Genomic DNA, 14,814 nt, shown 5'->3' with positions numbered 1-14,814 from the left:
ACTTTCTCTTTCAGCCAAGGCTGTAGATAAAACCACTACATTTAGATGAGACAGGTCAGACAGTGTCCATTCAATATTATTCATACTGTTGTTTTACTGTCGTTCATAGTGTGTCAACTGATATAATTTACATCACGCAGCACAGAAACGCTATAGAAAAGAGTCATTACTTGCACTTGTAAGTTAAATAAGTGTTTTTAAAGAATTTTGCATCTCTATGGGAAACTTGAAAGCAACATTTCACTTCAAAGACTTATTTAGGTCAGACTGATGGCTGACACCAAGACAACAAGCACAAGTAATAGAAAAAATACATCTCAAGACCAATCTTGAGTACTACAGCTCTTGCTTTCAGTCATACCTGTTGCTGCTTTATGTAGTCAGAATCTAAATAGGTCACTGACACATTAATATCATGACAACATTGATATTAGTATTATTATTAGTATTAATAAAAATTACACTCATCAAATGATGTGAAATGGCACACTCTGTCTTTGCAGGTTAAGTTCCTGAGTTCCTAAAAAGGTGCCAGGGTTCCTGAAAAAGTTCCTACACTGAAAAAAGGCCAATTATTTCAATAGTTACTACAATGTCAAAGCCACAAGCCCTCAATGTCTTACGTGAACATGATGAATATTCACTTTTTTTGCTGCATTTTATCAGATTCTTCCCAGTGTTGGTCTCTCAGACTGTTTGAACGTCTTTCTCTCTGTTTGTAACATGTAGCTTACAGCTGCTGATGTGTTTTCCTGTGTATGCATGGCCAGCATCATGCACTCCTACCTAACCTTCTCTGTTCCCCCCCCTCACCTGTCACACTAACACCTGTCTTTCTCTCCTGCTCCTCCTCCTCTGCCTGTCTGTCTGTCTGTCTGTCTGTCTGTCTGTCTCTCTCTCTCTGTGATGACTGCCGCTGTGTGTTGTCTGGCCTCCCTCCCGTCTCCCTGCGCTGCCCTCGTCAGGTCGGAGGTTTAGCATAATGTGTAACGACTCGGTCCTGTCTGCAGGCTTCCAGATAGACACTCCTGACAGCCTGGGGAGGACCTGCCTGCACGCTGCTGCTGCCGGAGGGTGAGGTCCACCATTCATGACGTGATAGACATCTCTTAAAAAGAAGTTAATTGCCTGTTTATCACAACTCAACTCTTATTTCTGTCGTTCTGGCAGTTTCTAAAGATCTGAGAATTTAGCAACATCACAACAATAAAGTCTGACTGTGGGGTAAAAAATACAAACAGAAAGATGATCAGACAGGTTTTTGCCAGATTATCTAAACCTCTTTATTTTGTGGAACAAATTGATGAGTACAATGTTACTGCCAATAGCTTCAATGACCAAAACTTGAATATAAGAATTATCCTTAATCATCTCTTTACCAAAGAATATAACCAACATTCAGTGCTTTTCTTTGGTCTAATAAGGGTTAAAAATCTGTTGTTTTTATTGCTTAAAGCTAAAACCCAACTGAAAAATTGTAATTTGTACTTTAATAGTCTTCCTGCAGTTATTGCACCTCTCTGATCATTTCACTCCGCTCTTTGTGTGCAGTAATGTGGAGTGTGTCAAGCTGCTCCTGAGTAGCGGTGGAGACCACAACAGGAGGGATAACTGCGGCAGGTAAGAGAATACATGGCTGTCCATTGAACAGCTTTTATAACTGTGTAGGTGGAGTTTAAACAACAAGCTGATAAATGGATTAAATGACAGAAAATTCATCAACAATTTTGTTCGATTGAATTGTCAAAAGTCATTTATCAAACAAAAACGCCAAACATTCTCTGTCTGCACCTCCTCGAATGTAAGTACTTGATTTTCTCATCATTGTAAAATCTTGGTTTTGAATCGGTTAAAGCTACATAATTATATCCCTAATTTTCTGTCATGCATTGCAGGTGTTAATGTTTAAGATTAAAATATAACTGTGATTCCCAGGGACTCATTTGCAAAGATTTAACAGTAGTGAGGCAGTGCAGAACCAGGTTTAAAGTGTTGGCTTGGGTGCCATTGCACTGCTTATTCATGTGTGTGTATGAGTGTTGTTTAAGGGTGTGTGTGTGTGTGTCAGAGCCATTTGTCTTTAATTGTTTTGAGTCAGGCGTTCATTGCGTCAATGGAAGGTTGGACATGCTGGTATGCACCACAACAGACCTGTTGATTCGTGCATTTCTGCATGTCAGTACATATGGCTATAAGACTGGACTGGTATTAGTGTGAATTATCTTAATAATAGATCAAGTGTGGCCAGATATGACCAATCCATTGATGATTCTGTTTCTGACTCACTGCAGTTCTCTGAAACCTTCGAGAACAATCGCATTAAAATTTGCACAAGGAAACTCTGTCCACATGTTTTGGGGCTAGGCCTGCTAGGTGAGGGAAACCTTACTGCGGCAGCATGCAATGATATTTTAGACAAAAATGTGCTTTTAACTTTGGTCATGAAGTGATCCCATCCCGATGCACTTCTATGGTAAGTGATGGGGGCCAAAATCCACAGCACAGTGTTCTGTGTTAAAATACATTCCAATTTATCTGAAGCTAATACGAGCAGTCAGTGTTACAAATCAAGTTAATATCTTCCAAAGTTGCAATGTTTTCAATACTAAATTCACTCTTTGTGTTTCTATGCCTCCACCGCCACTCAGCAGGAGAACTGACTATGGAAACAAAGTAGGAATTTTGTAATAAAAAGACAGCAACAGCTTGATTTTTCTAACTCAGAGTGTTGAAACCTCATAACTTCAGATAAACATTTGAATGCATTTTTGCACAGAATGAGGACTGTGGATTTTGACACCCATCACTTCCATTGAAAAAACACATTAGGAAGGAACATCTCATTGGGCAGTATGTACAGAAATGATTACAATGAGCAAAAACTGTTCCAAAGTGTTCCTGACTTGATACAAACCTTTTTTCGGCTGTCCACATACTTTAGGCCATGTAAATCCTCATATACACTACAGGTGTTGTGTGATCTGTTTGCTTGACTTGCTCTCTCTCTGTCTTTGTTATTTCCCAGGACTCCCCTCCACTATGCGGCCGCCAGCCGCCACTATCAGTGTCTGGAGACTCTGGTGGCTTGTGGCACCGCCATCAACGCCACTGACCAGTGGGGGCGCTCCGCCCTGCACTATGCTGCCGCCTCAGACTTGGACAGGAGGTGAGAAACCAGGAAACGCACAGGCTCCTCCAGTCCTTCTCATTTGTTGTTTCTAAACTGTATGAGAGGAAAAGTTGAAATAAGAATCCTTCAGATCCTCTCACATTATTCACCGTCTGATGAGGAGAGGAAGTGGAAATCTAGAGACTGCTCCTCCTCACACCGTTTCCCTGGTGTTAAACTGAAAAGCAGGGTAGCTGTCTACTGTTACTGGATTTAGAAACCTGATGGTCCACACCTCTCTGTTTCCATGGTAACGGGAGGTGATACTGAGGTAGCGCTGGTGGTAGTTATGCACAGCCTCCAGGACTGGCAGCCCCACAGTTGACGACGCAGTGCACAGAACATACAGTAGTTATCCACTTACTTGTTGGCATTAGTAGGTACCACCACATGAAAGAGGCTGTTGTTTGAGTGTGATCATGTTTTTATCCTCTTGTATGTCATCCTACCTCCTGCTTTCACCCCTCCACAGGCGTCGTGTGGCTCTGGAGTCAGAGAGTGAAGGAGTTCAGGCGGAGAGAGAGAAAGAGGCGGCACTGTGAGTCCACACTAATACACACATACTCATTCTAAGAAAAGTTGAGTGTGTATTGTGTTCACACAATGGTGACAAAATGAAGTGTAGTCGAGACATTATGTGTACTGACTTGGTCTTATTTATTTTTAAAGAGAAATTAAATTAGCCTCCTTTACAATAATTCATATAATGCTGATTTCATAATCATAATAAAAGTTAAAGAATAACTAACTAAAATGAATCAATAAAATAAACGAAAAACTATCTGAGCAACTGGAGTAGGTTTTTTTGTTAATGGGACTCCAAACCTTTTTAAAATTGATTGGGAGGTTGTTTTTTTTTTAAATAATGAAATAACTTTTCACTTGAGAAACAAACGAACTTATCAAAATCCTGGATCTTTGAGTTCGCTGTTACTATACACTATGCAGTGCAAAAAACTACTCACAGCTGCAAAAAGAAATTTAAATAAATTGTGGTTTGGTGGTGAGACGGCCACAGAGGGATTTCAGATAACAGTTAACACTCAGTGTAAAGACAGGAAATGGACAAAAACACATATATACACAAACTCTGTCTTCTGTTTGGATAACTTTTGCATGCACTTCCAGAAATCAACCAGCCCGTTAACAGCCACACACACTCTTCTGCCTAATATGTGACACGTTTGGTTTCAGTCTGCATTGAGTTCTCAACAATCATACCTTGAAATCCTGATCTCGTTCAGTGCTCACTAGTGGCGTTGAGTGAGTTGCCATCTTAAGTGACAAGTGAGGTGTTGTGTTGTTTTCCAGATGTTTGGAGTTCTTGCTGCAGAGTGGAGCGACGGCCTCACTGAAAGACAAACAGGGCTACAGTCCTGTCCACTACGCTGCTGCCTACGGACACAGGCACTGTCTGGAACTGGTCAGTTTACACACTCACAAACACACACACACACACACACACACACACACATACATACATACACTCACCACATGCTGAGGTCTGTGATATTCTGAGGCTATGTGGAGGAAACAGTTATATTGTTGGATAGTGACTCCAGGCGTTTTCTCCATCTGTTGCCTGATCATATTTTCACTGCACACCACGCAACGACATTCCAGGTTTCTGGTGTCTCTTGTTTCATTGTTGGCTCTGATTCGTCGAAGTTTTTCAAAGCAAAACTAGTGCCATTTGAGTTTGATACAGTATACGGGTCGACTGTCGGTAAGTAAACTGACTGCAGGCTTGGTGTTGGTTTTGGAAGGAAATGTGCTGATGTGTGTCATTGTGACCTGCAGCTGCTGGACAGAGACGACAGTCACCAAGACGACCCCGAATCCCTGAACGCCAGGAGCCCCCTGCACCTCGCTGTGAGTCTCACACACACACACACAAAAGACAGCATGATGTCTTCATGAAATTTATTGTTTGATACTACTATCATTTGTACCCAAACCAAAACAATACTTCTTTCAGTACCTTACTCTGGCTTCTTTTGTTAAATGTAAAGCATATTTATATTTGTCAAAGTTAAACGTTGTCTAAGCAGATCAGTAGTACAGGAACCTTGACTAAATAACGTAGTAGTAATTCAGCTTTAAATCTGATCAGAAAATAAGTGACAACATTATGAATCAGCTTTCTAACTCTGTGCTACAGACATATTTCACTAAAAAGTATTCAGGTAATATTGAGCTCCTCTCTATTGTGTATTGTGTATTGTCTCAGGAACACAATTAATTAGATATAACATTTTACTCACTAAGCTGATAGCTGAGATCTGGGAACCTTGTAACATCTCTTAAAAGAAGTCAGATGGAGCAAAAACACAAACAATCAGACGATCAGACAGGTTTTAATATAACTTGTATTTGAAAGAGAAAATAAAGGCTGTCTGTTGTAAACATCCATCAGAGTTTATGGACCAAATACCTGGTTTAGCTTTGACCTACTGTGCTTGCCATAGTGTGTGCACAGTTTTTCTGTGTTATGAGGGATGGTTAAAGTCATTTCAGGTCCACTCATTTTTGGTTTCACCTCAGAATAAGATTTAAGTAATCTGGCTAAACTGTTGGCTTGATCAGATCGCCATGCTGTCTGATTGGTAGCAATGTACTGTAGATCTGTACAACGTCATCAAAGCTGATAAAAACAACGGCTAAAACTATGACAATAAGACTCTAATTTAATTGCTGTGCTTCCTTATTTGTGTGCAAATTAATCAGCTAATCAAGCTTTTATTACCTATAACATGCTGATGCAATGTTATACAATATATGTGCGATTGTGTGCATCTGTGGCTGATTTGTGAGCGTCTGTCTCTGCAGGCGTACCACGGCCACGCTCAGGCCCTGGAGGTGCTGCTGCAGGGGGAGAGGGAGGTGGACCAGGGGGACGAGGCAGGGAGGACCCCCTTGGCCCTGGCTGCCCTCCGAGGCCACTCTGACTGCGTTCACACCCTCCTCAGCCAGGGGGCGTCACCGCGCAGCACCGACACACAATACGGACGCACACCCGTACACCTGGCAGGTGGGCTTCAGTTTCAATATCACCTTGATGGAATTGTTTTTTGTTGTTTTCTTTTTGTGTCTCTGTCACAACATGTGTCTGGTACTTTGATTACATTTAAATCTGGATTGTAGCAGCTGTTTTACACTATATGGACAAAAGTATGCGGACAAAGCCGGGTTTGTATATAAATGGGTTTTCCCAGTTTGGTTCGGAAGAGCTCGGACCTGCCTGCACAGAGCCCTGACCTCAACCCCAGCTGACACCTTTGGGATGAACCGGGCCGCTGACACCTGTAATATTAGCGCCTGATCTCACTAATGGCTGAACGGGAGTAAATCCCTGCAACTAGGTCCCAAAATTTTGTGGAAAGCCAGAAGAATGGAGGTTATATCAGCATATTAATGAGCAAGGTTTTGGAATATGATGTTCAGCAATCACGTAGGAGTGTAATGTTGTTTTTACTTTTGGGCATATCTCTTTCCTCAACCCAAACTCAAATAAACAGTCCCACTAAGCTGATGTGTCATCTAGCTGACTATTAATAAACATCCCTGTCGCTTTGTTTCTCGCTCCCTCCAGTGATGAACGGTCATACGACGTGTGTGCGCCTCCTGCTGGATGAATCCGACAGTGCAGACATGGTAGACGTTGCTGACTCTCAGGGACAGTGAGTGATTTCTCTTTTGTGTCCCCCCCACCTCTTGTTTGTGTGTTTCCTTAACCATGTGTTTGCTGATTTCGCTTCGTCCTCTTTAAACGCTTCCTGTCTTGTCTTTCTCTCACGCCGCGTCGTCTGCAGGACTCCTCTGATGCTGGCAGTGGCGGGAGGTCACGTTGACGCCGTGTCGCTGCTGCTGGAGAGGGAAGCCAACGTCAATGTGCCCGATAACCACGGCCTCACTGCGCTGCACCTCGGGGTAAGATTTAAAAAAAAAAGTTGCTGTAACATTAGAATTTAGATGATACCTTATTAATATTTGGATTATAGCTAAATATATCCATTTACTGACATGTCTATAATATCTGTCTGCTCATCATATTTTATCTCACAGCTCATTTGTGTCCATTTCATGATGACTGTAGTTTAAAGACAGCGACTGCTCAGTGGATTGAAGGTTGTCTTTAGACTGAAGAGGGAAAACAGGACTGTGAGATGGAATATGATAAATAAACAGATCAATAAACAGATTAACAAAAAGCCGAATTTAAAAGCTGCAATTCCATGTTGAAATTTAGATTATTAATTCATCACTAAAAGACAGAATAAGTGAAAGTCTATAATTATTGGAAACCTGTACAGAAAATACCAATGTTTTATGATGTGAACATCTGAGCTGGACAGTAAACCATATTTATCAAATCACTGACATTATGGACCTCTTACCAACCTGAAGTTACTCAAATTACAATTTCCAATTAATCTGACTCCTGTATAATTATCAGTTATTAATATATATATCGTCACAATTTATTGTGATGTAGATTTCACAATTTTAACACATTTGTAAACTGTAAATATCTGCTTAATTGTAAATTAACATGTCCTTAATGTTTTATACTATAATCGATCAATACTCTCAATACCAATCTAAAGTACTCTCAAGTACTTCTTTTAGCCTCTTAACTACAAATTGTTGAAACTTCACATGAGTGCTGCTCATATTTCAAAACATTTCATAAGCTTTTAAATAAATTTCCTGTTTTTCTAGAGAGTGAGTCTCCATTAATTCCACTACACACATCATGGAAGACATAAACAGTTTGACAGATACATTTAGATGACTAAGTGTTCACTGTAATGGATTATCAATCACATAGTTTCGAGTCGCGAGTTCATGCACATGAAGCAGTACTGCTGGTCTAATCTAAACACACCCTCTGTGCTGCAGCTGCTGTGTGGTCAGGAGGAGTGTATTCAGTGTCTGTTGGAGCAGGAAGCCTCGGTGTTGCTCGGCGACTCGCGGGGTCGCACGGCCATCCACCTGGCCGCAGCCCGAGGCCACGCCTCCTGGCTGAGCGAGCTGCTGAGCATCGCCTGCTCCGAGCCGCCCTCCCTGCCCCCCCTCAGAGACCAGAGCGGGTACACGCCGCTGCACTGGGCCTGCTACTACGGTCAGTGTTATCTTATGTAGACTGGTAATCACTTGTTTTATGGATTTATCTTTTTCTGATTGGTTTATAAGTTATTATCGAACACCGTGTTGATACTTGCGTTGGTATTAAGTGTGATGGTGATTTAGATCAATCTAGACTTGACTCTATATATGTGTGTGTCTGTAGGTCATGAGGGGTGTGTGGAGGTTCTGCTGGAGCAGAAAGGTTGCCGCTGTATTGATGGGAACCCCTTCACTCCTCTGCACTGTGCTGTGTAAGTCACATGAAGCTTTATTACTGCTCACTGTTTTTTCACTCTTTGAAAGGGCTGCAAGTCATGTTTATTTTTATTACCAGCTGTTATTCTCTTTAGTACTATTACTACATCTTCACATTGTTTGTTTTGTTGGATTAAAAGTCTAAACGGTGACAAAAAGCTGCGATTGCTCACATTTCTGACGCTGGATCCAGCAGTTGTTTGGGATTTTTGTTTAATGATTGAAATGATTAATCGATCTGCGAAATTGCTGCTGATTAATTTTCTGTTTGGTAATCAACTACAAACTGTTGCAACAGTTTCTACATATTTAAAATTGCTGCCAAAGGACAAAACACTTAACAGCGATCAGCTCAGAATATGCTTTCAAAAACGTAGGAGAAATAGAAAAATGCCAAAAGAGCTGATAATCATGTTCCAGTATTCCTCCTGTTTTAGTATTGAAACTGCATATAATAGACAAATGATGAGATAAAATAAATATATTAGCAATAATAAATGAGCATTATCTAATGTTGTGATCCTCTGGACATTGAACAGCAGGAATAAAGTTTGTGCTCCTCATTTTTCTTCGTTTTCGACAGCTGATATCAGTCAGTGAAATCCTGTGTTTATATTTAAACTAACAGGGTGAATGACCATGAGCCCTGTGCATCTCTTCTGCTGGAGGCGATGGGATCAGACATCGCTGGCTGTAAGGACGCAAAAGACAGGTGAGACATGTGTGTGTGTGTGTGTGTGTGTGTGTGTGTGTGTGTGTGCAGGTACAGTTAATTGACACCACAGTACCGTCACTGCTCTGCTGCATCTTCTGTTTTCATTCCCTCCTCTCGCTCCCTCCTGCAGGACTCCTCTCCACGCTGCAGCATTCTCGGGTCACGTCGACTGTGTCCAGCTGCTCCTTTCCCACGATGCACCTGTTGATGCTGTAGACCAATCAGGTCGCACCGCACTGATGATGGCGGCTGACAAGGGCAGGATCGGGGCCCTCGGTATGTAGATTGTTTACTCGGCTGCTAGTGTGTTTATGTTGTTGTTTTTTTTAACATTTGGCTCTAGGTGTAATTAGACATACTAGATGTGTGTGTGTGTGTGTGTGTGTTCTGACATGATGCTGATTCTGTCTTGTGCTCCAGAGGTGCTGTTGACCAGCGCCGGTGCCAACCTCAGTCTGATGGACAAAGATGGCAACACCGCCCTGCATCTAGCTTGCAGTAATGTAAGTGTCCTCTAGGGGGCTTCACACATCTGCTCAGAGGGACTTCAAGTTTTGGAGCTTTCAGTTGGGGTCGTGTTTAGTGTGTTTGGGGGCATTTTGAAGCCTTTATCATGGCGACAGTAGAGAGTAGACAAGAAACGAAGGGGAGAGAGAGATGAGGAGGTGACATGCAACAAAGGTCCAGTGCTGGAATCAAACTGCGGACGTCTATTACAGTAATGGTTGCAGGCTACGTGTTGTTAATGTGTTGTAAAGGTGGAAATGTCAAGATGACACAAATTCGATTTAAAAAAAACAAAAACTAAATTCTGAAAGCTTTTCAAGAATTTCACACAGAGAGAAAACACATTTTTAAAAAGAAAGAACAACGGGGCAAACAGAGGTGAAATAGTTGTTTTTGATTGGCTCTTCCTCTCTCCGAGCCTGGATGTGATTAATCATGTGATTACTGTACTTTCAGCAAAGAACATTTTCACTCCTAAATTGATTCTTTCGAGCATTTCGAAGTGTAGTTTCCAGAACTTTGCTGAACGTGGGCTCAGGACTTTATGTGGCGCCTGGGATCGTTTATCTGAGCTGGTAGAACTTGACTGTAACCTGATGTCTTCTTCTCACAGGGAAAAGAAGACTGTGCGTTGTTGATCCTGGAGAAGCTGCCTGACTCGGTGCTCATAAATGCAACAAACGCAGCGCTGCAAACGTTAGTATCTGAAATCTCTGTCCACAGACAAGAAAAATTGTCCAAACACATAAATGTAATTTGATCCGTGTAAAGAATGTATAATCATATATTTTCCCTCTTAACACTGTTATCTCTCTATACAAAGTACATGATTCAATAATAATAGTTAACATTGACAAATTTGAGTTGTCGGGACAAATTATTTATCTAAGGGTGTATGATATTGGGGGGGGGGGGGGGGGATTTAGAGCAGGTAGAAGAGGAGAGATACAATATGTTATGATGATATTTTTTGACATTACTTTTATAAAGCTGGTGTCTCTGTGCGTCTGTCAGTCCTCTCCACCTGGCAGCTCGTAGCGGTCTGAAGCAGGCGGTCCAGGAGCTGCTGTCCCGAGGAGCCAACGTTCAGACGGTGGATGAGAACGGTAGGACGAACCTGGTCTGGTCTGATCTGGTCTGATCTGATCTATGGAGGCTCTTATCTGCATGCTATGTCGCGGTCGGCATGAATGTTTTTTCTCTGAGTTCCAGCATGAACTCTACTTTACTAATAGATCGTTATAATGTGATTTTGCGTGTGTTGCTGCAGTTGGATTCATCTTTTAACAGGGTTCCCGCTGATCGTAGAGTTCAGAAAGGAATATTCCACACGAGGGAAGTCAGAGATTTATTTCTCTTGGCAGACTGGGGAATATCATTGGACACTTTATGGTTTGCTGAGTCATCACATTAGAAGCTGATTCTGTTTATCCCTTTTTAAAGGTGTTCTCAGTGGACCTGGAGGGAATAACATTTTCAGGTCATGGATGCGCTCTGTATGATTTCTTTTCATGACTAAATTATAAAAAAAAGTCATGAAGACGTGGAGTTTCACCTCAGGCGACAGTGGGAACCCTGGTTTAAACTGTATACAAGCTTCTTGTTTGCCTGCCATGTGTCAATACAGAAGTTATTGAATGTATTTGTTGTGTAGCGATGTGTTTCAGCTGTGGTTGTCCCTGTGAGCTCTGTGTACCCCCCCCCAATGTCTCTGTTTGCATACCGTGTCAGCTGGCTGAACACTAATGGAATGCTGCTCCATCCCTCCTTTGTCTTCTGCTTCGCCTTCCCCGCTTCCTCCATGTCTACGTCTCGCTCTCCTCCTCTTTCCTCCCTTTTGCTTCTGTCCCGTCCCTTCCCCTCCTCTCTCTCTCTCTCTCTCTCTCTCTCCCTCTTTCTCTCTGTCTCTCTACCTCAGGTCTGACCCCTGCTCTGGCTTGCGCTCCTAGCAGAGAGGTGGCTGACTGCCTGGCTCTCATTCTGGCTACCATGATGCCTTTCTGCTCCCCTTGCAGCTCCGGGGCTCCCTCCCCAGGCTCCCTGCTGAGGCAGCTGCCCCACAAAGGGGTTAAAGGCCCAGGGTCCGGCCCTCGGGGGCCACGCAGCCCCAGGAACCCCTCCGGACCCTCCAGCGAGGGAACCACCGAGAACGACTCCGAGGACTCGGAAACCTTCTGACCCCTGCGAACCGACTCTCTACCCTCCTACCTCGACGTGCGCACCTGAACTTTTTAGTTTCTCCCCCGGTGGAACGATGCAGTGTTTTTTTTTTAGTCCGTAAACCCTCGAGGGAGGAGGGTAGAGACTTGGTTGAGACCCAGCGTGGATGTTTGCAGTGTTTGTATCTTCTGCTCTTCATGTGGGGAACGTGTACAGAATCACTCCGCTGACACCAAGCTGGAGACCCTGCAGCGCTTTTTCTTAGTGCCCTTTTCCAAAAACAGTGATTGGAGCAGCTGCACTGCCCTGGACTGACTACTGCAGCCCAATAAGTTGCTCCCTGAAACTGCGGTTGAAGAATTTGATCCAGGCCAACGATGGTTTGGGCCTGCATGCTTGTGTTATCTTTACACCATGGTTCGTTCTTTCTACTCACGGGTGCTTAAATCCAAACCGACCTCGGTACTCAGTCTCTGCATGGCACAGCAACTCGCCTCTGAGACTTGTCTGTCTTAAAAAAAAAAAAAAAAAAGAAGCCATTTTTAACTGTTTGTACAAAATGAAGTAGACCATTAAGAAAGTTAAGTGTAATTTTAATCTTTTTTTTTTATTATTTTGGCTTGTTGTACCAAATATTGGACTTTCACACATTAATAATTAACATGTTTCAACAACCCGGTCTCCTAGAAATTATGTTAATGTCCTACTTAACGTAAAAATGTTGACTGACAATATATTTCATTTGTTTTCCATGATATCTTCTCATAGGAACTACAGCACGGTTAACAGAAAGCAGTTAGTGAAAGATTGTGGTTTAATATTTTAAAAATCAACATTGATGTGAGCAGGATGTGTTTAACTTTTTAAAAATTTTTTTAATAAATACTAAAACCACCTTAACATCACAGTGAAGTGGAAGTTAGTGCCCATCATAATTTGATGTAATTCAGCATGTAACTGAATGTGTGAGCGGCGCAGTTGATTGGATAACTCAAAAGTAGGCGTGGCTTAGCAAATAAACGTATTCGGCTGAACAAATGAGAATCTAACAGTAATTTCTAGGAGACGGGGTTGGTACTGAAGGGTCACATTAACCGGTACAAAGAGCTTGCTGTTAACTGTTCATTTAACAACGAAAGCACAAATTTTAATTTCTCTGTTTGGTTTTGAGCTGTGGCTGAACTGTGAAGTTTCCAGCCATCATATGATGTTGAAATACTGCCCACGAAGGATGCTACAACACACTGATGGACACAGGGTTTGTGTAGATTTTTTGCATTTTATCCTGTGGTCTACAACGGCCTCCTGCACTGTTTTGACTCCATGTCGATCCTTACCTGTAGTGCATGGTTGCACTTTGTAGAGCAGGGTAGCCAATGGCCACTTGTTAAAAAGTTTCTACCGTAAAAAGAACACCTTTCCCCTCCTGCGCAGCTCGGAATTTCTTATCCCGCAAGCCCAGATTTTCCATAAAAACTAAAAACGATGAAAAGCTCTTTTAGGTCTCAGTTCATTGTGATATTTTCGATCTTTTACACGATGGTACAAATACTGCCAGCACTTAAATGTAAAATGACACAGGGCCTTGACCACTTTCCGCTCCTTCCCCCCTCTGTTCGTCTACCTACCAGCTATGTGCCATTGTCTCAAACGTGTCCAGTGCCTTGATGTCTATTAATTTTTTGTTTCCTTTTATAACATAGCCTGTGTTAGTAGATTAAAAATATTCGTATCATTTAAAGGATCAGATCACCTAAATCACAAACACATTTTATTGTAATTTTTTTTCCACAGCTATTAAATGGACCTTGAAGTGTTGCTGTTTTGTCAATTGTTGTTTCCAAGGGAGATAATGAACTTTGAGCTGATAAACTGGCAGATAAACAGCTAGAATTCACTAGAAACCAGATATTTTTTTGTAATTTGGGTGAGCTGATTCTTTAACATGTCGAGCGTAATGTGACACATAACGTGAGAGGTTATGTTACATCGAATGACAAAGTTTTAGCGGGGTTTGCTCTGCATGAGGGACCATTGTGTTTTCAGTGAAATGGTGTCTCACTCCACTGTTTTCTCTCCTCAAAGGCCGGTGATATTCTATATTTTTGTTATTGTCAATGAAAAAAGACCAAAATCTAGAACATCACCGGACTGATCCTTTAAGTTTGTTGCGCGCGTGTGTGTGTGTGTGTGTGTGTGTGTGGGTGTAAGAGTGTGTTACTTTAGGTACTGATATGAAATTGCTTTTGTATATAATGTGGACGTAAATCTTTGTATGAAAAAAAGTCTCCATCACAGAAGACTTTGAGTGATATCTCTGCTCGAAACAAGAAAGGATGAATAAGAACATGTTTTTTTTTTTTCCTCAGTTTAGCTTTCAGAATGGACTAAAAGGTGTATATTAATGAATTTATTTTAAATTGAAATAATAATAATAATTGAAGATTGGAATGGAGACGACTCTAATGCCTGATAAGCACACATATTGTTAACAAGCACAGTTTTTTCCTGCCTCTGCTGTCCCTGAGCTGTAAGTCTGCTGAGAGACTGAATCTGTCTGCCAGTATTATTCTTCTTCTACCAGAACATGAGCTTCACCAGTCCTGACAATCGCTATCGTCACGTGTCTGATGATTTTCATACCAGTTCCTGATGCAGTACGACATGCTGAGGGCTGTTTGTCAGCTACCCTTTTGTTTTATTTTATAATTGTACAATTATAAAAATCTGTTTGAAGTTACTGTGTGGAGCTGTGTGTGGTTTTTTTTTTTTTTCTTTCCAGTGAATCATAAGACATGTATGCGCTTCATTTCATTATCCACAGCATAATCTATGTCTTTGAAAATACACATTCTTGCTGCTGAATCTGATGAGGAGG

At 41.8% G+C, this 14,814-nt stretch overlaps 1 protein-coding gene across 3 annotated transcripts in view; it reads left to right on the top strand.

Annotated features, from left to right (window-relative positions):
* ankrd44 (ankyrin repeat domain 44) overlaps positions 1–14,676 on the top strand; it is a 33,993-nt gene extending 19,317 nt beyond the window's left edge. Inside the window, exons 12-28 of one of the 3 annotated variants that reach the window (XM_044366780.1) lie at positions 1,011–1,074; positions 1,552–1,620; positions 3,026–3,166; positions 3,642–3,707; positions 4,481–4,592; positions 4,970–5,041; positions 5,999–6,200; positions 6,762–6,849; positions 6,982–7,099; positions 8,072–8,294; positions 8,463–8,550; positions 9,183–9,266; positions 9,400–9,545; positions 9,690–9,772; positions 10,390–10,472; positions 10,791–10,882; positions 11,695–14,676. In XM_044366780.1, coding sequence (XP_044222715.1) covers positions 1,011–1,074; positions 1,552–1,620; positions 3,026–3,166; positions 3,642–3,707; positions 4,481–4,592; positions 4,970–5,041; positions 5,999–6,200; positions 6,762–6,849; positions 6,982–7,099; positions 8,072–8,294; positions 8,463–8,550; positions 9,183–9,266; positions 9,400–9,545; positions 9,690–9,772; positions 10,390–10,472; positions 10,791–10,882; positions 11,695–11,954 — 1,991 coding nt within the window. In that variant the 3' untranslated portion in view covers positions 11,955–14,676. Of the gene's footprint in view, positions 1–965; positions 1,075–1,551; positions 1,621–3,025; positions 3,167–3,641; positions 3,708–4,480; positions 4,593–4,969; positions 5,042–5,998; positions 6,201–6,761; positions 6,850–6,981; positions 7,100–8,071; positions 8,295–8,462; positions 8,551–9,182; positions 9,267–9,399; positions 9,546–9,689; positions 9,773–10,389; positions 10,473–10,790; positions 10,883–11,694 lie in introns of all 3 variants that reach the window. The other 2 variants (XM_044366779.1, XM_044366781.1) reach the window with 2 other exon arrangements.
* The last annotated feature ends 138 nt before the right edge of the window (positions 14,677–14,814 follow it).

Source organism: Thunnus albacares, chromosome 11 (genome assembly GCF_914725855.1).
Source record: "Thunnus albacares chromosome 11, fThuAlb1.1, whole genome shotgun sequence".
NCBI lineage: Eukaryota > Metazoa > Chordata > Actinopteri > Scombriformes > Scombridae > Thunnus > Thunnus albacares.
The sequence above is the reverse complement of the archived record's forward strand: the minus strand, read 5'-3'. Positions and strand labels throughout refer to the sequence as shown.